At 39.5% G+C, this 25066-nt stretch overlaps 5 protein-coding genes across 6 annotated transcripts in view; 1 reads left to right on the top strand and 4 right to left on the bottom strand.

The window, feature by feature from the left end:
- Positions 1-25066, top strand: part of LOC114534459 (AP-3 complex subunit beta-1-like) — a 68485-nt gene that overhangs the window by 8464 nt on the left and 34955 nt on the right. The gene's annotated exons all lie outside the window — the stretch shown is intronic.
- LOC114534461 (histamine N-methyltransferase-like) lies at positions 4224-7357 on the bottom strand. Its single transcript, XM_028555907.1, has 2 exons — positions 6416-7357; positions 4224-4571 (listed from the first exon to the last, which is right to left on the bottom strand). Exons 1-2 carry the CDS (start codon positions 7140-7142, stop codon positions 4408-4410), a joined length of 891 nt encoding a protein of 296 aa, XP_028411708.1. The 5' UTR covers positions 7143-7357; the 3' UTR covers positions 4224-4407.
- On the bottom strand, positions 10313-11913 carry LOC114534468 (histamine N-methyltransferase B-like). The gene has a single exon (XM_028555913.1). It carries the CDS (start codon positions 11375-11377, stop codon positions 10493-10495), a length of 885 nt encoding a protein of 294 aa, XP_028411714.1. The 5' UTR covers positions 11378-11913; the 3' UTR covers positions 10313-10492.
- LOC114534463 (histamine N-methyltransferase-like) lies at positions 12391-13461 on the bottom strand. Its single transcript, XM_028555909.1, has one exon. The coding sequence runs from the start codon at positions 13356-13358 to the stop codon at positions 12471-12473; it is 888 nt and encodes a 295-aa protein (XP_028411710.1). The 5' UTR covers positions 13359-13461; the 3' UTR covers positions 12391-12470.
- Positions 15422-16558, bottom strand: LOC114534467 (histamine N-methyltransferase-like). The gene has a single exon (XM_028555912.1). It carries the CDS (start codon positions 16407-16409, stop codon positions 15525-15527), a length of 885 nt encoding a protein of 294 aa, XP_028411713.1. The 5' UTR covers positions 16410-16558; the 3' UTR covers positions 15422-15524.

Below are 25066 nucleotides of genomic sequence, written 5' to 3'. Positions count from 1 at the left end.
CGAAACGAGTTTTTTACGGTACTTAACCTGTCTCAGACGTAAACAATTGATAACAATCATATGCAACTCCATGCACACGTGATGTATAAAAAGAATTTATATTAAATTAGAAATATTCAAGCATGAATTGAGTTAATTATTGTTTCTATACGTTATTTTATACACCCTGTATTTTGGCTACAGACGGGAGCTTTTAAAAACCTCGTACCCAAAGCTTTTGGCTGAATTAGAATTCAGAATGAAAGCGAAACTATCAATATTCGTGGCAAAGTATACATTTACACAAATGGCCGTTTTCACACTAGAGACGCATAATGCGTCTTCAATATTTTTTGGTTGGTTATTCTCTTCAGTATAAAGACGGGCAACAGACGTATTATGCGTCTCGACCAACTACTGTTGGTTATGCGTCTCTAAGACGAAAAACTGAACATTAATCGTTCCGACGTATATTATGCGTCTGTTGCCCGTCTTTATACTGAAGACGAATAACCAGTCAAAAAATATTAAAGATGCATTGCCATTACGCGTCAATGGCAGCAGCCCGTGGGCTCCCATACCTCTGATTCTTCACCGTGCAAACATACAACGTGAAGAATATAATCTAAACGTTAACATCTCAGTTAAATTTCAAAATATAGGTTAAAACAAGATAATAACGTGCAATCGATTCGTCATATTTTGTTTCTATTGGAAATCATCATTCCGATATTCTATTTGTTCACGACCAACAGCGTTTCAGTTTTCATGCAAAGGTGTTTTCCATCTTTTGTGAAGCTTTCGTTTTTTATCACTGCCAGAACTCTATCAACCAAACTTGCATCAGCATTCTTGCGAAAGTCGACTTTTTGAGTTATGAAGTCAAGAAGCAGGTCACCACTCTCTGATCCGACGAAGATTTCAGACACATCAAACGAATGTTCGTGTGAATGTACCTCATACTTCCTGCCATGTTTCTCAACGATTTCAATCAATTTGGGGCCTATTTTCTCGGCGAGGTTCACCAACTTGCCGTTAGGTCGTTTCTCTGGTAACATTTCAAGCGCCACTTGTGTCATTATCGCCTCATCAGAATACACAAAAAAGAGACAACCCCGATCTCCCAATTGCTTTTCCAAGCAGTAAGAAATCGCTTTTTCCTCTTGAACAAAGTAAATGCTGTGAATAAATTGTATTATGTCAAATGTGGTGTTTGCGTTTTGCTCATTTTGAATATATTCTTCAAACGTTTCTTCTTGAATGTCGACGTGGATTGGCAAATCTCCACGAGCTTTTACGGCGTCGCTGAATTGTTTACACGAAGACGAATTCGGTTCAACTACTCGCAGATATATCGTCGTGTTTCGATCAACTGTGCTGTGTTTCTCCAATTCCTGGAGTAGGATTTGCACAAATTTCAAATCCACGTCACCTTCTCCCCCTCCGACACTAAGAATCTTCAACTCGCATTCCTTCTCAACGCTTGAATTAATCACTTTTTCGATTCGAGTCGGAATGTGGGTTTGTAACATCTTGAGCACTTCTTCTTCTTCGTTACAATTTCTTTTAAAAATTTCGTGTCTTTTGCCATAGCCTTCGCCCGCATCGAGAATATTCTTCATCTTGTGTTGCTGTTGTTGCACGTTTCTCAGTATGTGGTGTTGCAATCGCTTCGTAAGTCATTTCAGGGAAGATCCTTGAGAAACTGCGAACTTCCTGTTGATTGACCAATCAAAGTTTTTCAAGAAATCAGCCATGTGGGAAAAGCACTGATATATCATCAGGGGTACCGGAAGTATTCTATTTGAGGTGGCGGGGGGAAGGTGTTTAAAATTTGCTGAATTTACAACTTGCGTCTACACAAACCTCTGTGTTTGCAGAGGTTTATCATGCCAGCATGAAGTGGCGTATGCATACAACCGTTTGTTTCGCGCCACAGTGACGAATCTCGTAGCCGTAGCGGGAGCCGTACTCAAATCTAAAGTTCTCTATTCACGCCGGTGAAGGCTAGTCCAAACGCCACAGGTTTACAAGCGTAAATGTAACTCAGAAATCGAAGTTCTTGAGTTGCTACAAACCAGCTTGACCATGAAGTTTCGAATTGACGAATTTATAGAGTGATCGATTCAAGCGACGACTTCACCTGTGACATTGTGACATTTGGCATTGCACACTTTGTGAAGTATTGATAGCCAGTGTGTAGTCATTGAATGTAAATGTGGGTGGTATTGGTAGATATCGTCTTCAAAACGCAATGAGAATTAAGAACCATTGTATGAAGCAGGGAACAAAATGTATTATGGCTAAATACATGTTACACAAATGTCAGTGTTTGCATATCTCATGCAAAAGATTCAAATCCCAATGTTTTCAATTTTGACCACAATATTACATATATGACATGTATTCAACGTTTTTTTATGATCTACGACTACGACTTTACCCTTTATGTGTTTCAAAAGACAAAAACTGCTGCCGACCGACATTTATTAACAAATACAAAACACACAAGGTTATATATAACAAGATAAGAACATGCAAGTTCGTCATATTTCGTTTTTATTGCACATCATTATTCCGATATTCTATTTGTGCACGATCATCAGAGTGTCAGTTTGCATGCAAAAGTTTTTTTCATCCTTCACGAAGCTCGCGTTTTTGATCACTGCCAGAACTCTATCAACCAAACTTGCATCGGCACTCTTGCGAAAGTCGACTTTTTGAGTTATGAAGTCAAGAAGCAGGTCACCATTCTCTGATCCGACGAAGATTTCTGACACATCAACTGGATATTGATTTGAATATACTTCATACTTCCTGCCACTTTTCTCAACAATTTCAATCAATTTGGGGCCAATTTTTCCGGCGATGTTTGCCAACTTGTCATTAGGTCGTCTCCGCTCTGGCGCTGTTTTAAGTGCCACTTGCCTTATTATAACCTCATCAGAAAACACGAAAAAGAGACAACCCTGATCTTTCAATTGCTTTTCCAAACAGTAAGAAATCGCTTTTTCCTCTACAACAAAGTAAACGCTGTGAATAAAATGTATTATGTCAAATGCTGTGCTTGCGTTTTGCTCATTTTGAATGTATTCTTGAAACTTTTGCTGACGAATATCGAGGTGGATTGGCAAATCTCCACGAGCTTTTACGGCGTCGCTGAATTGTTTGCACGAAGATGAATTCGGTTCAACCACTCGCAGATATATCGTCGTGTTTTGATCATCAGAGCTGTGTTTCTTCAATTCCTCGAGTAGAATTTCACACAAATTTCAAATCCACAGCACCTATTCCGCTGCCAACACTAAGAATCTTCAACTCGCATTGCTTCTCAACGCTTGAATTCATCAATTTCTCGATTTGAATCGGAATCAAACGAGTTTGTAACATCTTAAGCACTTCTTCGTCTTGGTTAGAACTTCTTCTATAAACGTGGTGTCTTTTGGCATAGCCTTCGCCCGCGTCGAGAATATTCATTATTGATTTGTTGCAATACTGATTTCTGCTTGTTTTTCGGTCTGTCGTAAAATGAGGGTAGTGTTGCAGCTCCTCGCAAGAATGAATTTCATTGGCTGAACTTTACAATACGTTTCTGTTTCAACCAATAGCATAGCTTCGTACTTTAGAAAGCATAGAAAAGCATTATCCAATTGGTGGAAAGCTTCCGAGCCCTGGGACATGTCCCTAAAATGATGCAATTGACGCTGCGACAGCGAAACGAGTATTTTTTACGGTACTTAACCTGTCTCAGACGTAAACAATTGATAACAATCATATGCAACTCCATGCACACGTGATGTATAAAAAGAATTTATATTAAATTAGAAATATTCAAGCATGAATTGAGTTAATTATTGTTTCTATACGTTATTTTATACACCCTGTATTTTGGCTACAGACGGGAGCTTTTAAAAACCTCGTACCCAAAGCTTTTGGCTGAATTAGAATTCAGAATGAAAGCGAAAACTATCAATATTCGTGGCAAAGTATACATTTACACAAATGGCCGTTTTCACACTAGAGACGCATAATGCGTCTTCAATATTTTTTGGTTGGTTATTCTCTTCAGTATAAAGACGGGCAACAGACGTATTATGCGTCTCGACCAACTACTGTTGGTTATGCGTCTCTAAGACGAAAAACTGAACATTAATCGTTCCGACGTATATTATGCGTCTGTTGCCCGTCTTTATACTGAAGACGAATAACCAGTCAAAAATATTAAAGATGCATTGCCATTACGCGTCAATGGCAGCAGCCCGTGGGCTCCCATACCTCTGATTCTTCACCGTGCAAACATACAACGTGAAGAATATAATCTAAACGTTAACATCTCAGTTAAATTTCAAAATATAGGTTAAAACAAGATAATAACGTGCAATCGATTCGTCATATTTTGTTTCTATTGGAAATCATCATTCCGATATTCTATTTGTTCACGACCAACAGCGTTTCAGTTTTCATGCAAAGGTGTTTTCCATCTTTTGTGAAGCTTTCGTTTTTTATCACTGCCAGAACTCTATCAACCAAACTTGCATCAGCATTCTTGCGAAAGTCGACTTTTTGAGTTATGAAGTCAAGAAGCAGGTCACCACTCTCTGATCCGACGAAGATTTCAGACACATCAAACGAATGTTCGTGTGAATGTACCTCATACTTCCTGCCATGTTTCTCAACGATTTCAATCAATTTGGGGCCTATTTTCTCGGCGAGGTTCACCAACTTGCCGTTAGGTCGTTTCTCTGGTAACATTTCAAGCGCCACTTGTGTCATTATCGCCTCATCAGAATACACAAAAAAGAGACAACCCCGATCTCCCAATTGCTTTTCCAAGCAGTAAGAAATCGCTTTTTCCTCTTGAACAAAGTAAATGCTGTGAATAAATTGTATTATGTCAAATGTGTGTTTGCGTTTTGCTCATTTTGAATATATTCTTCAAACGTTTCTTCTTGAATGTCGACGTGGATTGGCAAATCTCCACGAGCTTTTACGGCGTCGCTGAATTGTTTACACGAAGACGAATTCGGTTCAACCACTCGCAGATATATCGTCGTTTTCGATCAACTGTGCTGTGTTTCTCCAATTCCTGGAGTAGGATTTGCACAAATTTCAAATCCACGTCACCTTCTCCCCCTCCGACACTAGAATCTTCAACTCGCATTGCTTCTCAGCGTTTGAATTAATCAATTTTCGATTCGAGTCGGAAGTGGTTTGTAACATCTTGAGCACTTCTTCTTTTCGTTACAATTTCTTTTAAAATTTTCGTGTCTTTTGCCATAGCCTTCGCCCGCATCGAGAATATTCTTCATCTTGTGTTGCTGTTGTTGCACGTTTCTCAGTATATGTTCGCGCATCGCTTCGTAAGTTCATTTCAGGGAAAATACTTGGAAACTGCGAACTTCCTGTTGATTGACCAATCAAAGTTTTTCAGAGAAATCAGCCATGTGGGAAAGCACTTGATATATCATCAGGGGTACCGGAAGTATTCTATTTGAGGTGGCGGGGGGAAGGTGTTTAAAATTTGCTGAATTTACAACTTGCGTCTACACAAACCTCTGTGTTTGCAGAGGTTTATCATGCCAGCATGAAGTGGCGTATGCATACAACCGTTTGTTTCGCGCCACAGTGACGAATCTCGTAGCCGTAGCGGGAGCCGTACTCAAATCTAAAGTTCTCTATTCACGCCGGTGAAGGCTAGTCCAAACGCCACAGGTTTACAAGCGTAAATGTAACTCAGAAATCGAAGTTCTTGAGTTGCTACAAACCAGCTTGACCATGAAGTTTCGAATTGACGAATTTATAGAGTGATCGATTCAAGCGACGACTTCACCTGTGACATTGTGACATTTGGCATTGCACACTTTGTGAAGTATTGATAGCCAGTGTGTAGTCATTGAATGTAAATGTGGGTGGTATTGGTAGATATCGTCTTCAAAACGCAATGAGAATTAAGAACCATTGTATGAAGCAGGGAACAAAATGTATTATGGCTAAATACATGTTACACAAATGTCAGTGTTTGCATATCTCATGCAAAAGATTCAAATCCCAATGTTTTCAATTTTGACCACAATATTACATATATGACATGTATTCAACGTTTTTTTATGATCTACGACTACGACTTTACCCTTTATGTGTTTCAAAAGACAAAAACTGCTGCCGACCGACATTTATTAACAAATACAAAACACACAAGGTTATATATAACAAGATAAGAACATGCAAGTTCGTCATATTTCGTTTTTATTGCACATCATTATTCCGATATTCTATTTGTGCACGATCATCAGAGTGTCAGTTTGCATGCAAAAGTTTTTTTCATCCTTCACGAAGCTCGCGTTTTTGATCACTGCCAGAACTCTATCAACCAAACTTGCATCGGCACTCTTGCGAAAGTCGACTTTTTGAGTTATGAAGTCAAGAAGCAGGTCACCATTCTCTGATCCGACGAAGATTTCTGACACATCAACTGGATATTGATTTGAATATACTTCATACTTCCTGCCACTTTTCTCAACAATTTCAATCAATTTGGGGCCAATTTTTCCGGCGATGTTTGCCAACTTGTCATTAGGTCGTCTCCGCTCTGGCGCTGTTTTAAGTGCCACTTGCCTTATTATAACCTCATCAGAAAACACGAAAAAGAGACAACCCTGATCTTTCAATTGCTTTTCCAAACAGTAAGAAATCGCTTTTTCCTCAACAACAAAGTAAATGCTGTGAATAAAATGTATTATGTCAAATGCTGTGCTTGCGTTTTGCTCATTTTGAATGTATTCTTGAAACTTTTGCTGACGAATATCGAGGTGGATTGGCAAATCTCCACGAGCTTTTACGGCGTCGCTGAATTGTTTGCACGAAGATGAATTCGGTTCAACCACTCGCAGATATATCGTCGTGTTTTGATCATCAGAGCTGTGTTTCTTCAATTCCTCGAGTAGAATTTCCACAAATTTCAAATCCACAGCACCTATTCCGCTGCCAACACTAAGAATCTTCAACTCGCATTGCTTCTCAACGCTTGAATTCATCAATTTCTCGATTTGAATCGGAATCAAACGAGTTTGTAACATCTTCAGCACTTCTTCATCTTGGTTAGAACTTACTCTATAAACGTGGTGTCTTTTGGCATAGCCTTCGCCCGCGTCGAGAATATTCATTATTGATTTGTTGCAATACTGATTTCTGCTTGTTTTTCGGTCTGTCGTAAAATGAGGGTAGTGTTGCAGCTCCTCGCAAGAATGAATTTCATTGGCTGAACTTTACAATACGTTTCTGTTTCAACCAATAGCATAGCTTCGTACTTTAGAAAGCATAGAAAAGCATTATCCAATTGGTGGAAAGCTTCCGAGCCCTGGGACATGTCCCTAAAATGATGCAATTGACGCTGCGACAGCGAAACGAGTATTTTTTACGGTGCTTAACCAGTCTCAGACGTAAACAATTGATAACAATCATATGCAACTCCATGCACACGTAATGTATAAAAAGAATTTATATTAAATTAGAAATATTCAAGCATGAATTGAGTTAATTATTGTTTCTATACGTTATTTTATACACCCTGTATTTTGGCTACAGACGGGAGCTTTTAAAAACCTCGTACCCAAAGCTTTTGGCTGAATTAGAATTCAGAATGAAAGCGAAAACTATCAATATTCGTGGCAAAGTATACATGTTACACAAATGGCCGTTTTCACACTAGAGACGCATAATGCGTCTTCAATATTTTTTGGTTGGTTATTCTCTTCAGTATAAAGACGGGCAACAGACGTATTATGCGTCTCGACCAACTACTGTTGGTTATGCGTCTCTAAGACGAAAAACTGAACATTAATTGTCTCGACGTATATTATGCGTCTGTTGCCCGTCTTTATACTGAAGACGAATAACCAGTCAAAAAATATTAAAGATGCATTGCCATTACGCGTCAATGGCAGCAGCCCGTGGGCTCCCATACCTCTGATTCTTCACCGTGCAAACATACAACGTGAAGAATATAATCTAAACGTTAACATCTCAGTTAAATTTCAAAATATAGGTTAAAACAAGATAATAACGTGCAATCCATTCGTCATATTTTGTTTCTATTGCAAATCATCATTCCGATATTCTATTTGTTCACGACCAACAGCGTTTCAGTTTTCATGCAAAGGTGTTTTCCATCTTTTGTGAAGCTTTCGTTTTTTATCACTGCCAGAACTCTATCAACCAAACTTGCATCAGCATTCTTGCGAAAGTCGACTTTTTGAGTTATGAAGTCAAGAAGCAGGTCACCACTCTCTGATCCGACGAAGATTTCAGACACATCAAACGAATGTTCGTGTGAATCCTCATACTTCCTGCCATGTTTCAACGATTTCAATCAATTTGGGGCCTATTTTCTCGGCGAGGTTCACCAACTTGCCGTTAGGTCGTTTCTCTGGTAACATTTCAAGCGCCACTTGTGTCATTATCGCCTCATCAGAATACACAAAAAAGAGACAACCCCGATCTCCCAATTGCTTTTCCAAGCAGTAAGAAATCGCTTTTTCCTCTTGAACAAAGTAAATGCTGTGAATAAATTGTATTATGTCAAATGTGGTGTTTGCGTTTTGCTCATTTTGAATGTATTCTTCAAACGTTTCTTCTCGAATGTCGACGTGGATTGGCAAATCTCCACGAGCTTTTACGGTGTCGCTGAATTGTTTACACGAAGACGAATTCGGTTCAACTACTCGCAGATATATCGTCGTGTTTCGATCAACTGTGCTGTGTTTCTCCAATTCCTGGAGTAGGATTTGCACAAATTTCAAATCCACGTCACCTTCTCCCCCTCCGACACTAAGAATCTTCAACTCGCATTGCTTCTCAGCGCTTGAATTAATCAATTTTTCGATTCGAGTCGGAATGTGGGTTTGTAACATCTTGAGCACTTCTTCTTCTTCGTTACAATTTCTTTTAAAAACTTCGTGTCTTTTGCCATAGCCATCGCCTGCATCGAGAATATTCTTCATCTTGTGTTGCTGTTGTTGCACGTTTCTCAAAAATTCAGCATGTGGTGTCGCAATCGCTTCGTAAGTCATTTCAGGAAAGATACTTAAGAAACTGCGAACTTCCTGTTGATTGAACCAATCAAAGTTTTTCTAGAAATCAACCATGTGGGAAAAGCACTTGATATATTATCAGGGGTACCGGAAGCATTTTGATTGAGGTGGCGGGGGGGGGGGGAAGGGGTATCTGTTCCAGGATTTACCGAAGAAACGCTAGTATATTTTATCTATGGAGCGATACGATAGTGGCATTGTCAGCGTGTAGTTAAACTTCTCGTTTGCATGTGAAATATAACGTGCTTGACGCTGTTGTCAAGCGTAGTGAACTTAATCTCGAACGTCGCTATACTTACCCGTGTGGATGGTTAGGTGGTTAACCTAACCGTGCTCTACGTTTTGAGAGAGGGTGCACCGTGATACGGAAGAAAAAATTCTAATTCGCGGACTATTTCTCTTGCTCGCGTTAGATACGCTAATGGCTTCCTCGCGTGCTCATCCCACGCTATATCCGCACCCTTCAGGATCCACGAGCCTTCTCCCAGGCCCCTCGCTCCCTTGTGCGCGGTTCCTACGATATTAGCCTTAGTGGCGTACCCTTTGCTCCACTAAAATTGGCTGAATTCACAACTTCAGCTGAATTCGCGTCTACACAAAGCAACCTTCACATATAAAGGATTAAGTTTATATTCGCACAAATAAATTATTACTGTGAATTACTATTCAAATCCCAATGTTTTCAATTTTGGTCACAAACAAGAGCTCTCCGCTTCGGCCGAACCGAATTCAAAATGAAAGCAAGACTATCAGTATTTGTCGACATGTTTAACTAATTAAAAAAGTGCTCAGCTCACAAATCACATATTGTGTACAATGATTAGCTGAATACCATTCATGATTTTTGGATGTCAGCATGCGAGTTCAGCGTGCGTAGAAAGTGCGATTCCGAAATATTCAAGCATAAATTGAGTTAATTATGGTTTGTACGTTATTTTATACACCCTGTATTTTGGCTACAGACGGGAGCTTTAAGAACCTCGTACCCAGAGCTTTTAGCTTAACTAAAATTCAGAATGAAAGCGAAAACTATCAATGTTCGTCGACATATTTCACCAATTAAAAAGTGCTCAGCTCACAGATCACATATAGTATGCCCGCGTGAGATATATGTTTAATATCATACATGAAAAAGCCAGCAACAAAATGTAATTGAAGTTTAATATATTAAGGCAAAACACATGTTACACAAATCTCAGTGCTCGTTATTTAAAGACATCATATTTCAGATATCTGCAAAAGATCCAATGGCAGCAGCCCGTGGGCTCCCATACCTCTGATTCTTCACTTTGCAGAACATACAACGTGGACAACATAATCTAAACGTTAACATCTCAGTTAAAATTCAAAATATAGGTTAAACAATATAATAACATGCAAGTTCGTCATATTTCCTTTATATTGCAAATCATCATTCCGATATTCTATTTGTGCACGACCAACAGAGTGTCAGTTTTCATGCAAAGATATTTTCCATCCTTCGTGAAGCTCGTGTTTTTGATCACTGCCAGAACTCTATCAACCAAACTTGCGTCGGCGTTCTTACGAAAGTCGACTTCATGGGTTATGAAGTCAAGAAGCAGGTCACCACTCTCTGATCCGACCAAGATTTCAGACACATCAATAGGGTATTGATGTGAGTGTACTTCATACTTCCAGCCACGTTTCTCAACGCTTTCAATCAATTTGGGGCCGTTTTTCTCAACGAGGTTTATCAACTCGTTATTAGGTCGTCTTTCTGCAATTTCAAGCGATACTTGCTTTAGTAATCCCTCATCAGAAAACAGAAAAAAGAGACAACCCCGATCTTTCAATTTCTGTTTCAAACAGTACGAAATCACTTTTTCCTCTTCAAAGAAGTAAACGCTGTGAATAAAGTGTATTATGTCAAATGCCGTGCTTGCGTTCTGCTCATTTTGAATATATTCTTCAAAAGTTTGGGCTCGAATGTCGACGTGGATTGGCAAATCTCTGCGGCGCGCTTCTACGGCGTCGCTGAATTGTTTGCACGAAGATGAATTCGGTTCAACCACTCGCAGATATATCTTCATGTTTTGATCATATGAGCTGTGTTTCTTCAATTCCTCGAGTAGAATTTCCACAAATTTCAAATCTATCTCTCCTGTTCCACCTCCAACACTCAGAATCTTCAATTCGCATTGCTTCTCAACGCTTGAATTAATCAATTTTTCGATTCGAATCGGCAAGTAGGTTTGTAACATCTTGAGCGCTTCTTCGTCTTGGTTAGAACTCCTTTTAAAAATATGGTGTCTTTTGGCATAGCCTGCGGCCGCATCGAGAATATTCATTATTCATGTGCTGCAAGATTACTTCTTGTTTTTCGGTCTGTTTCAAAATACGATGAAAGCTGTGACAGTGAGTCCAGAGACAACTGAAAATTTGACCACAATGCTTAGCCAATTGAGAGAATGAGAGGTCCGTTGTGATGTCTTAGGCTATTTACTTTGTATATTAATGAATGAAAAGATTTCATAAAATGCATTGACGTATTTAATGACACGCGACGACTACATCCGTGACACTCGCGACAGCTGTTGATTGGTCAGTGAGGCAATAGTATACTGGACGTAAAATAGGCGCCATGGCCTGTGGCTTTTGAAACACAATTAACCTCAGGACATTTTTGCGTTTTTTTTATAGCCGAACTGACCAATAACCATGCAGCTGTTGCGTGTGTCACAGGTGAAGTCGTCGAGCGCCAACGCATTTTTTATGCCTTTATTTAAATGGCGGATTCAGCGTACATCAAACCGTCAAGTGATGTACGTAAAATTCGCAAAGTTCAGCTTTGGTTAATTATTATTCAGCATAGTATTACTATCACTATCTCAAGCTATGTGGTTGGTGCTGGTTTCAGTTTGAATCCGTTTGAATATACGGGGCATATCCCGTTTATATAATTTGGTTTTGTTCTTTTGCATTGTATATGATGCAAAGCAAAGTTTCCGAACATGATGCAGTTATACAGCGGTCTTTGACCGCTAATTAGCCTGTCTCAGACGTAAACAATTGTAACAACCATATGCAGCTCGACACGTGATGTAGAAAAAACCCTGAAAAGTGAAAACACTATACTAACATCAGGGGTGTCTCAAGTCTCACATTTAGACTCAATTACAAACAGTCAACTGAATAAGATTAACTGATGGTTGACGAGGCAATGTTTTAAAAATCATCTTACAAAATGACAAGGTAATGACATATATGACATAAATTCAACATTTTTTTATCATCTACGACTTTACCTTGTATGTGTTTCAAAAGGCAAAAACTGCTGGCGATCCACATTTTTAACAAATATAAGATAAACAAGGTTAAAGCAAGACAAGAGAATGCAAGTTTGTCATATTTCGTATGTATTGCAATCATCATTCCAATATTCTATTTGTGAACGATCATCAAAATTTCAGTTTGCATGAAAATGTTTTTTTCATTTTTCACGCAGCTCGCGTTTTTTATCACTGCCAGAACTCTATCAACCAAACTTGCATCAGCATTCTTGCGAAAGTCGACTTTTTGAGCTATGAAGTCAAGAAGCAGGTCACCATTCTCTGACCCGACGAAGACTTCTGACACATCAATTGGATGTTCGTGTGAATATACTTCATACTTCCGGCCATATTTCTCGACGATTTTAATCAATCTCGGGCCTATTTTTTCGGCGATGTTCACCAACTTGTCATTAGGTCGTCTCTCTGGTGCCATTTCAAGTGCCACTTGCCTTATTATCGCCTCATCAGAATACACGAAAAAGAGACAACCCTGATTTTTCAATTGCTTTTCCAAACAGTACGAAATCGCCTTTTCCTCTACAACAAAGTAAATGCTGTGAATAAAATGTATTAAGTCAAATGTAGTGCTTGCGTTTTGATCATTTTGAATGTATTCTTGAAACCTTTGTTCACGAATGTCGACGTGGATTGGCAAATCTCGACGCGCTTCTACGGCGTCGCTGAATTGTTTGCACGAAGATGAATTCGGTTCAATCACTCGCAGATATATCTTCATGTTTTGATCAACTGTGCTGCGTTTCTTCAATTCCTCGAGTAGAATTTCTACAAATTTCAAATCCACGGCACCAATTCCGCTGCCAACACTGAGAATCTTCAACTCGCATTGCTTCTCAACGCTTGAATTCATCAATGTCTCGATTTGAATCGGAATCAAACGAGTTTGTAACATCTTCAGCACTTCTTCGTCTTGGTTAGAACTTATTCTATAAACGTGGTGTCTTTTGGCATAGCCTTCGCCCGCATCGAGAATATTCATTATTGATGTGTTGCAATACTGATTTCTGCTTGTTTTTCTGTCTGTCGTAAAATAATGCAATTGAAGCTGCGACAGCGAGACGAGTATTTTTTACGGTACTTAACCAGTCTCAGACGTAAACAATTGATAACAATCATATACAGTTTCATACACACGTGATCACTGATCTAAAAAATAAGACTGGATAACGCATCTATAGAATGCAAAAGTGAAGCCGGAAGTGATTCGGCCGCCACTCGATTCAAAGGCTCCACTCTCGTATAAATTTTAAATATATATACCTTACTATTATAGAACCGTAGTTTTTTGCGTTTAATGCCTTGTCCACGTTTCCGAGTACCCGGGCGAATTTTACAATCACAAAAATAGATGCATACGAGAAGAAATTTGAGTAAAAAATCTTGACTTCAGAGTATTTTGACTTCATAACTCCGCGGAAACGGAATTTACAACTTTGAAGCGGAAGAGCGTCTTCGATATCGTTTTTTGTTTTTTTACAAATCAGCCGCGGGCGAAATCCTAGCCTTTAAGTATACGACTTGCTGTACTTGCTTTATTATAACCTCATCAGAATACACGAAAAAGAGACAACCCTGATCTTTCAATTGCTTTTCCAAACAGTAACAAATCGCTTTTTCCTCTACAACATAGTAAATGCTGTGAATAAAGTGTATTATGTCAAATGCTGTGCTTGCGTTTTGATAATTTTGAATGTATTCTTGAAACTTTTGTTCACGAATGTCGACGTGGATTGGCAAATCTCGACGCGCTTCTACGGCGTCGCTGAATTGTTTGCACGAAGATGAATTCGGTTCAACCACTCGCAGATATATCTTCATGTTTTGATCATCTGTGCTGCGTTTCTTCAATTCCTCCAGTAGGATTTCCACAAATTTCAAATCCACGGCACCTATTCCGCTGCCAACACTGAGAATCTTCAACTCGCATTGCTTCTCAACGCTTGAATTCATCAATTTCTCGATTTGAATCGGAATCAAACGAGTTTGTAACATCTTAAGCACTTCTTCATCTTGGTTTGAACTTATTCTATAAACGTGGTGTCTTTTGGCATAGCCTTCGCCCGCATCGAGAATATTCATTATTCATGTGCTGCAATACTGATTTCTGCTTGTTTTTCCGTCCGTTGTAAAATGCAATTGAAGCTGCGAAAGCGAGACCGAGTATCTTTTGCTGTACTTAACCTGTCTCAGACGTGAACAATTGATAACAATCATATCCAGTTCCATGCACACGTGATGTATAAAAAACCTCTGAAAACACTATACGTGCGTAGAAATTGCGATTTCGAAATATTCCAGCATTTTGTACGTTATTTTGTGCACCCTGTATTTTGGCTACAGACGGGAGCTTTTGAAAACCTCGTACCCAGAGCTTTTGGCTGAACTAAAATTCAGAATGAAAGCAAGAACTATCAGTATTCGTCGACATATTTAACCAATTAAAAAGTGCACAGCTTATAGATCACATATAGTGTGCCCGCGTGAGATATATGTTGAATATCATAATAAAAAAACAGGGGCGGATTCAGCCTAACGCACAACCCACATCAAAAAATTTTCGGATAGGTTTATTAGTTATAATGTACTCATTATTGTTACATTTCATATGCAAGCGCCCGAGTGACCTTTGGCCTTAAAAACCGCACTCACACAAAACATATGGAAGTTGTTCGTTTCATACAAAACGTACACTCGCGCTTTAACCACTTTTAAATCCAGCGTTATTAAATAAACGTAACATTTCCGGCCTTTTCTTTAGTCTTTAATTTGCTGGGAAAGTGGAAATGTAGAATTCCGCTTCGAAATTTCGGCGACGACTCACGAGCGGTCAATAATTCGCTTAAAGAGCACACAGGTTTAGAATTGATTCGTTCCTTATACGACTCGAATATAATACTATGCTGAATGATAATTAACCAAACCTAAGCTTTAGGAATTTTACGAATATCACTTGACCGGTTTGATGTACGCTGAATATTATCATTACGACATTGCATGAAGCCAGCAACAAAATATATAATTGAATTTTGAATTATTGTGGCAAAACACATGTTACACAAATGTCAAAATATAGGTGAAAACAAGATAATAACGTGCAATCGATTAGTCATATTTCGTTTTTATTGCGAATCATCATTCCAATATTCTATAAGTGCACGATCATCAGAATATCAGTTTGCATGCAATAGTTTTTTTCATCCTTCACGAAGCTCGCGTTTTTGATCACTGCCAAAACTCTATCAACCAAACTTGCATCGGCATTCTTGCGAAAGTCGACTTTTTGAGTTATGAAGTCAAGAAGCAGGTCACCATTCTCTGATCCGACGAAGACGTCTGACACATCAACTGGATGTTCGTGTGAATATACTTCATACTTCCGGCCATATTTCTCAACGATTTCAATCAATTTCGGACCTGTTTTTTCGGCGAGGTTCACCAACTTGTCGTTAGGTCGTCTCTCTGGTGCCATTTCAAGTGCCACTTGCTTTATTATAACCTCATCGCAAAACACGAAAAAGAGACAACCCTGATCTTTCAATTGCTTTTCCAAACAGTACGAAATCGCTTTTTCCTCTTGAACAAAGTAGATGCTATGAATAAATTGTATTATGTCAAATGCCGTGCTTGCGTTTTGCTCATTTTGAATGTATTCTTCAAAAGTTTGGCCTCGAATGTCGACGTGGATTGGCAAATCTCGACGCGCTTCTACGGCGTCGCTGAATTGTTTGCACGAAGATGAATTCGGTTCAACCACTCGCAGATATATCGTCGTGTTTTGATCATCAGAGCTGTGTTTCTTCAATTCCTCGAGTAGAATTTCCACAAATTTCAAATCTATATCTCCTGTTCCACCTCCGACACTAAGAATCTTCAACTCGCATTGCTTCTCAGCGCTTGAATTAACCAATTTTTCGATTCGAATCGGCAAGTAGGTTTGTAGCATCTTGAGCACTTTTTTGTCCTGGTTAGAACTTCGTTTATAAATGTGGTGTCTTTTGCCATAGCCTTCGCCCGCATCGAGAATATTCATTATTTATGTGCTGCAAGATTACTTCTTGTTTTTCGGTCTGTTTCAAAATACAATGAAAACTGTGACAGTGAGGCCAGAGGCAACTGAAAATTTGACCACAATGCTTAGCCAATTGAGAGAATGAGAGGTTCGTTGTGAGGTCTTAGGCTATTTACTCTGTGTATTAATGAATGAAAAGATTGCATAAAATGCATTGACGTATATTTAACTGAGCACAACTACTTAACCTGTGACACTCACGAGAGCTGGATATTGGTCAGTCCAGCTTTAAAAAAACGTAAAAAAAATCCTGAGGTTAATGCATTTCAAAAACCAATACCACAGCGCCTTTTCATAAATGTGTGGTGCAATACTGGTAAATATCGTCTTCAAAACAAGATGAGAATTGAGAAAGATTATATGAAGCCGGGAATAAAATATAATTGAATTTTGAAGTATTGTGGCTGAAAATACATGTCATACAAATATCAGTGTTCGTTATTTAACGACATCGTATTACATGGAAAACATTCGAATCTCAATGTTTTCAACAATATGGTGGCGGTCCGGTTCAAAATATAGGTTAAAACAAGATAATAACATCCAAGTTCGTTATATTTCGTTTCTATTGCTAATCATCATTCCGATATTCTATTTGTGTACGACCAACAGAGTGTCAGTTTTCATGCTAAGGTGTTTTCCATCCTTCGTGAAGCTCGCGTCTTTGATCACTGCCAGAACTCTATCAACCAAACTTGCATCGGCGTTCTTGCGAAAGTCCACTTCTTGGGTTATGAAGTCAAGAAGCAGGTCACCATTCTCTGATCCGACAAAGATTTCAGACACATGGATAGGATATTGATGTGAATATACTTCATACTTCCAGCCACGTTTCTCGACGATTTCAATCAATTTGGGGCCGTTTTTTTCAAGGAGGTTCACCAACTTGTCGTTAGGTCGTCTCTCTAGGGCCATTTTAGGTGCCACTTGCCTTATTATAACCTCATCAGAAAACACAAAAAAGAAACAACCCTGATCTTTCAATTGCTTTTCCAAACAGTACGAAATCGCTTTCTCCTCTTCAATGAAGTAAACGCTGTGAATAAAATGTATTATGTCAAATGCAGTGCTTGCGTTCTGCTCATTTTGAATATATTCTTCAAACGTTTGGGCTCGAATGTCGGCGTGGATTGGCAAATCTCGACGCGCTTCTACGGCGTCGCTGAATTGTTTCCACGAAGATGAATTCGGTTCAACCACTCGCAGATATATCGTCATGTTTTGATCATCAGAGCTGTGCTTCTTCAATTCCGCGAGTAGAATTTCCACAAATTTCAAATCTATTTCTCCTGTTCCACCTCCAACACTGAGAACCTTCAACTCGCATTGCTTCTCAACGCTTGAATTAATCAACTTTTCGATTCGAGTCGGAATGTGGGTTTGTAACATCTTGAGCACTTCTTCGTCTTGGTTAGAACTTATTTTAAAAATGTGGTGTCTTTTGGCATAGCCTGCGGCCGCATCGAGAATATTCATTATTCATGCGTTGCAAGATTACTTCTTGTTTTTCGGTCTGTTTCAAAATACAATGAAAGCTGTGACAGTGAGGCCAGAGACAACTGAAAATTTGACCACAATGCTTAGCCAATTGATAGTCTTGATAGAATGAGAGGTCCGTTGTGAGGTCTTAGGCTATTTACTTTGTAAATTAATGAATGAAAAGATTGCATAAAATGCATTGACGTGTTTAATGACACGCGACGACTGCACCCGTGACACTCGCGACAGCTGTTGATTGGTCAGTGAGGCAATAGTATACTGGACGTAAAATAGGCGCCATGGCCTGTGGCTTTTGAAACACAATTAACCTCAGGACATTTTTGCGTTTTTTTTATAGCCGAACTGACCAATAACCATGCAGCTGTTGCGTGTGTCACAGTTGAAGTCGTCGAGCACCAACGCATTTTTTATGCCTTTATTTAAATGGCGGATTCAGCGTACATCAAACCGTCAAGTGATGTACGTAAAATTCGCAAAGTTCAGCTTTGGTTAATTATCATTCAGCATAGTATTACTATCACTATCTCAAGCTATGTGGTTGGTGCTGGTTTCAGTTTGAATCCGTTTGAATATATGGGAATATCCCGTTTGTAAAATTTGGTTTTGCTTTGTTGCATTATATATGATGCAAAGCAAAGTTTCCGAACATACAATGCAGTGTTACAGCGGTCTTTATGACCGCTAATTAGCCTGTCCCAGACGTAAACAATTGTAACAACCATATGCAGCTCGACACGTGATGTAGAAAAAACCCTGAAAAGTGAAAACACTATACTAACATCAGGGGTGTCTCAAGTCTCACATTTAGACTCAATTACAAACAGTCAACTGAATAAGATTAACTGATGGTTGACGAGGCAATGTTTTAAAAATCATCTTACAAAATGACAAGGTAATGACATATATGACATAAATTCAACATTTTTTTATCATCTACGACTTTACCTTGTATGTGTTTCAAAAGGCAAAAACTGCTGGCGATCCACATTTTTAACAAATATAAGATAAACAAGGTTAAAGCAAGACAAGAGAATGCAAGTTTGTCATATTTCGTATGTATTGCAATCATCATTCCAATATTCTATTTGTGAACGATCATCAAAATTTCAGTTTGCATGAAAATGTTTTTTTCATTTTTCACGCAGCTGCGTTTTATCACTGCCAGAACTCTATCAACCAAACTTGCATCGGCATTCTTGCGAAAGTCGACTTTTTGAGCTATGAAGTCAAGAAGCAGGTCACCATTCTCTGACCCGACGAAGACTTCTGACACATCAATTGGATGTTCGTGTGAATATACTTCATACTTCCGGCCATATTTCTCGACGATTTTAATCAATCTCGGGCCTATTTTTTCGGCGATGTTCACCAACTTGTCATTAGCTCGTCTCTCTGGCGCCATTTCAAGTGCCACTTGCCTTATTATCGCCTCATCAGAATACACGAAAAAGAGACAACCCTGATTTTTCAATTGCTTTTCCAAACAGTACGAAATCGCCTTTTCCTCTACAACAAAGTAAATGCTGTGAATAAAATGTATTAAGTCAAATGTAGTGCTTGCGTTTTGATCATTTTGAATGTATTCTTGAAACCTTTGTTCACGAATGTCGACGTGGATTGGCAAATCTCGACGCGCTTCTACGGCGTCGCTGAATTGTTTGCACGAAGATGAATTCGGTTCAACCACTCGCAGATATATCTTCATGTTTTGATCATCTGTGCTGCGTTTCTTTAATTCCTCGAGTAGGATTTCCACAAATTTCAAATCCACAGCACCTATTCCACTGCCAACGCTAAGAATCTTCAACTCGCATTGCTTCTCAACGCTTGAATTCATCAATTTCTCGATTTGAATCGGAATCAAACGAGTTTGTAACATCTTCAGCACTTCTTCGTCTTGGTTAGAACTTATTCTATAAACGTGGTGTCTTTTGGCATAGCCTTCGCCCGCATCGAGAATATTCATTATTGATGTGTTGCAATACTGATTTCTGCTTGTTTTTCTGTCTGTCGTAAAATAATGCAATTGAAGCTGCGACAGCGAGACGAGTATTTTTTACGGTACTTAACCTGTCTCAGACGTAAACAATTGATAACAATCATATTCAGTTTCATACACACGTGATCACTGATCTGAAATAAGACTGCATAACGCATCTATAGAATGCAAAAGTGAAGCCGGAAGTGATTCGGCCGCCACTCGATTCAAAGGCTCCACTCTCGTATAAATTTTAAATATATATACCTTACTATTATAGAATCGTAGTTTTTTGCGTTTTATGCCTTGTCCACGTTTCCGAGTACCCGGGCGAATTTTACAATCACAAAAATAGATGCATACGAGAAGAAATTTGAGTAAAAAATCTTGACTTCAGAGTATTTTGACTTCATAACTCCGCGGAAACGGAATTTACAACTTTGAAGCGGAAGAGCGTCTTCGATATCGTTTTTTGTTTTTTTAATAATCAGCCGCGGGCGAAATCCTAGCCTTTCCTGCAATCTGATTGGCTACAGCAGCGGGCGGGATTTTACGATATCTGACCACGGTCCGGAATCCCGATTTTATGCTCGAGGGAAAGCGTATTTGTTTTGTTTTGTTTTTGTAAAGATTTATGTTTTTGTTCGCGCCAATTTGAAGGTAGTTTTTCTCAGTTCTCGCGCCCTCCCTAGCTCCTTGATTTTCACTTTCTCTTATTAATTTTCATCCTATAAGTGCCCCTCATCACCCCTGTTTCGTCCTCCTAACATCAGGGATGTCTCAAGTCTCACATTTAAACTCAATTACAAACAGTCAACTGAATAAGATTAACTGATGGTTGACGAGGCAATGTTTTAAAAATCATCTTACAAAATAACAAGGCAGTGACATATATGACATAAATTCAACATTTTTATCATCTACGACTTTACCCTGTCGCTGAATTGTTTGCACGAAGATGAATTCGGTTCAACCACTCGCAGATATATCTTCATGTTTTGATCATCAGAGCTGTGTTTCTTCAATTCCTCGAGTAGGATTTCCACAAATTTCAAATCCACAGCACCTATTCCACTGCCAACGCTAAGAATCTTCAACTCGCATTGCTTCTCAACGCTTGCCGAATCAATCAATTTCTCGATTTGAATCGGAATCAAACGAGTTTGTAACATCTTCAGCACTTCTTCGTCTTGGTTAGAACTTATTCTATAAACGTGGTGTCTTTTGGCATAGCCTTCGCCCGCATCGAGAATATTCATTATTCATGTGTTGCCGCAATACTGATTTCTGACCTGTCTCAGGCATAAACAAGCATGAATTGAGTTAATTATGATTTGTACGTTATCTTATGCACCCTGTATTTTGGCTAGAGACGGGGTCTAGGGGAGCTTTTGAAAACCTCGCATCCCGAGCTTTTGGCTGAACTAAAATTCAGAATGAAAGCAAAAACCACAATATTCGTCGACATATATATTTCACCAATTAAAAAGTGCTCAGCTTATGTAGCTTTCGTCTGAACAGAATTTGAATAGCAACGATAATCCAAACGAAACTACTAAATAGACGGGTGCGTGGATAACAAAACGAACTCGACAGACGATTCTGATAACAATGTTCTGAGGATTTAATATAGATCAACGATACTACAGGTATAGACTGACAAACACGAACTCGTCGTTGGGATAACACAGTCGAGCTAGAAACGATTGTCCGTAGATAATACGACTGGAAACGGACTGTAGATCGATTGAGAATCGACTGGAAATCGATTGAGAATCGACTGGATATCGGTTCGAACTAGAATATAACAATTAAACAAACTAACTATAAACGACTATATAACACAGAAAGCTAATTAGGATATACATATGATATGACAATTAACGAGTACTTATACTGAGAATAACATGCTTTAACACTACAATTACTATTGCCGATATATATGTGGCTATCAATGATATAACAAAACACACTGAATTAGGCATGCAAAATAATCAGCGAATTTAGCGTTTGGAATAGCGATACTTAACTAGAACGTGCGGCATGCAAACTAACACATTATAGCAAAGAATTATGCGCAGATTACTTAAATAAACAAATGGCGCAAATGTGAACATAGCGCATAGAATAACAATTATATTTAACAAATTTACTTACTTTGGTTTGCGCACGCACCAAACTTTTATAGAAAAATAGCGTAGAATATGTAGATTTCTAGAGTACCAACGTGAATAGATATTGACGCGCCAATTATTTTATAAAGGCACCAACGACAGTTGCTTACTCACAAGCAGGTCCACGTTAAACACTGACTTAAGTTTGCTTGAGTCTCTATATTTATGCAGAGCGATACCGGAACGTGCAATGGATCTAGAAATGTTGTGTTTGCGCAACGGACATTGCTAGGTTAGGCTGGGAAACCGCATTGCGCATTTGCTGACTAAACTTACGCATTTTGGTTTAGCGGTTGTGGCTGCGGAAAATAACAAGGTTGTTTTTGCCAATACAATATTATAGAAAACATCCGTTGGTTAGTCTCTTCCGTTTCGAAACCAACATTCCGGCCCCTTAAAGGCGTTAAATTAGCCTTTACAAATACGTACATGGGTTCGAAACGATTGATAATAATCATTAACTATATAGAAGCATCACCGTCCGTGTGATCTACGTTAAACTTAATTGACGCATGCGCTAGGTATTTTAAGGTTCACTTATCGTTCACTGTATCTGCCTCGGATTCCAGGAATATGATCTTGTCCACGGGTCGCACAAACACAGATGTGCTGGTTTTTACCTTCACCGAACGTACCAGTCCGTCTTTCCGGTTTTTAAACCTCTAGTATACGTCCAAGAGGCCATGAGCATCGCGGCGTCTTTTCGTCCATGATCAAAACGACATCGTCAACGGCCAGATTTCGTCTCTGTTTGTTCCATTTCTGTCGCTCTTGTAGTGAGGGAAGATATTCCCGTATCCATCGCCTCCAGAAAACATTTGCGAGATGTTGCACTTGTCGCCAACGTCTTCTATCATAGCTATCATCCTTGGAGAAAACGCCTGGTGGAACCTTCGTACCACTTCGCAAAAGTAACAGGTGGTTAGGGGTTAAGGGTTCTAGGTCACGTGGATCGTCTGATAATTTAGTCAGGGGTCGTCCGTTTCACGATCGATTCAACCTCGCACATCAGCGTGTTGAGGCCTTCTTCATCTAACGTTTGTTCTCTTGTGATTGATCTCATAACCTTTCGAACGGTGCGAATACATCTTTCCCACACTCCGCCATGATGTGAGCCCGCAGGTGGGTTAAACGTCCACTTGATACTTCTTTGGACAAGAAAATCATGAATCTGAGACTGGTTCCACTTTTCAACTTCCTCGCGAAGTTCTCTTTCTCCCTTAACGAAATTCCCCCCATTATCTGAACGCATTTCCTCTGGCTGGCCTCGCCTCGCAATAAACCGTCTCAACGCGTTGATGAATGATTCTGTATCCAGCGAACTTGCTACTTCAATGTGAATGGCTCGAAGTGTCAGACACGTAAATATGATGCCATAACGTTTCGCTGTCCCTCTACCACGCCGAATCTGGAATGGCCCAAAGCAATCGACACCAGTAAATGAAAAGGGCGGCTTTGCCGGCGTAACGCGGTCCTTCGGTAGACTTGCCATTTTCTGTTCTACGGCCGATGCTTGTCCTTTCTTGCAGCTAACGCATTCGTTCAATATTTTCTTTATGGTTGATCTTGCCTTTATGATCCAAAACCTTTGGCGGATTAAGGATAGGGTGTATTCCAAGCCTGAATGCCCGGACATGTAGTGATAGAATCTGATCAGCAGATAGACTATATGATGTTTCTTGGGTAGTATAATTTGGTGTTGTGCGTCGCATACGATCGGTGCTTGTTGGAGACGACCTCCAACACGGATTAGACCATCTTCCATGATTGGGTCTAGTTTGACTAAAGTACTGGACTTGTTAGATGGCTTGGATGACTTGTTTTACTTGACGCGGAGAGCCTTTGAAGACGACGGATGTCGTCTGCAAAACAACTTGCTTGTACACTCTTCAAGATCCAATTTTCTGCATTTGCCAATTCTCTCAAGGAAAGTGGAGAGGTTCGAATATCTGTGGCTCGATTCGGCTGTCGGCGACGTATGTTTGTGATGAAGCGGAGCATCCATGCGATCACTCTTTTTAATCTTGTCCAGGATGAAAACCTTTGGAATATTTCCGCAAACGGTTCTTGCGCTGGTTTCGGTGAATTGCTTGCACACACAACCGAGCTCTTCTTTATCTCGAGATCGTCGTCAGGTACTTTTGAACTTAGTTCAGCTGGTCTTTGTGGCCAGGATTCGGTAGATTTGCGCAAAAAATCCGGACCTTCAATCCAACGTTGTAGAGAATTGGCTGAAACTCCCCTCGACGCGTCATCGGCAGGATTCGACTCAGTGTCAACGTAGTTCCACTGATTGGGTGTTGAAGCATCGTGTATCGAAGCTATTCGATTAGCAACGAAAGTTTGAAAACGTTTCTCTGTATTTTCTATATAACGTAAAACGCATGTACTGTCTGTCCAGAAATACGATTGATCGATAGGTAGAGTAAGTTCACTCTTTACCATTCTTTCTAATTTCGTTGAAACAACGGCAGCTGACAGTTCCATTCGTGGAATCGTTACAGGTTTAATGGGTGCTAGCCTTGATTTTCCCATGACGAATGAACACGTCACTTCACCCGAGCTGTTTTCTGTCCTGAGATACGTCACTGCCCCGTATCCATTCTGAGAAGCATCAGAGAAATGGTGAAGTTGAATGGAGTTGATTCCTGGCTGATTCGCAGTTTTTGGTTTAAAACAACGATTAATGGCTAACTTTTCCAAGTTAGGAAGATCAATCAGCCACGCTTGCCAACGGTTTAGATGTTCTTCAGGGATCTGGTCATCCCAATCGAGCTTCGAGCGACAAAGATCTTGCAGAATCAGTTTTGCAATTAGTATGAAAGGAGCAGCAAAACCCAAAGGGTCGTAGACAGAACTAACGACCGAAAGTATACCTCTCCTAGTCGAGGGTCGATCCTTGATAACGACTGAGAAGCCAAATGTGTCGGATGACACATTCCACCCGACACCAAGAGCTCTTTCGA

The sequence above is a fragment of the Dendronephthya gigantea genome, unplaced genomic scaffold (genome assembly GCF_004324835.1).
Source record: "Dendronephthya gigantea isolate DGI-Jeju-01 unplaced genomic scaffold, DenGig_1.0 000102F, whole genome shotgun sequence".
In the NCBI taxonomy this organism is placed as follows: Eukaryota; Metazoa; Cnidaria; class Anthozoa; order Malacalcyonacea; family Nephtheidae; genus Dendronephthya; species Dendronephthya gigantea.
The sequence above is the reverse complement of the archived record's forward strand: the minus strand, read 5'-3'. Positions and strand labels throughout refer to the sequence as shown.

Excerpts from the sequence above, each read along its gene's own strand:
- LOC114534461 (XM_028555907.1), bottom strand. The coding sequence starts at position 7,142 with ATGAATATTCTCGACGCGGGCGAAGGCTATGCCAAAAGACACCACGTT. Across the intron at positions 4,572-6,415 it reads CTTCGTCGGATCAGAGAATG|GTGACCTGCTTCTTGACTTC; the intron begins GTGACCTGCTTC and ends GATCAGAGAGTG.
- LOC114534468 (XM_028555913.1), bottom strand. The coding sequence starts at position 11,377 with ATGAATATTCTCGATGCGGCCGCAGGCTATGCCAAAAGACACCATATT.
- LOC114534463 (XM_028555909.1), bottom strand. The coding sequence starts at position 13,358 with ATGAATATTCTCGATGCGGGCGAAGGCTATGCCAAAAGACACCACGTT.
- LOC114534467 (XM_028555912.1), bottom strand. The coding sequence starts at position 16,409 with ATGAATATTCTCGATGCGGGCGAAGGCTATGGCAAAAGACACCACATT.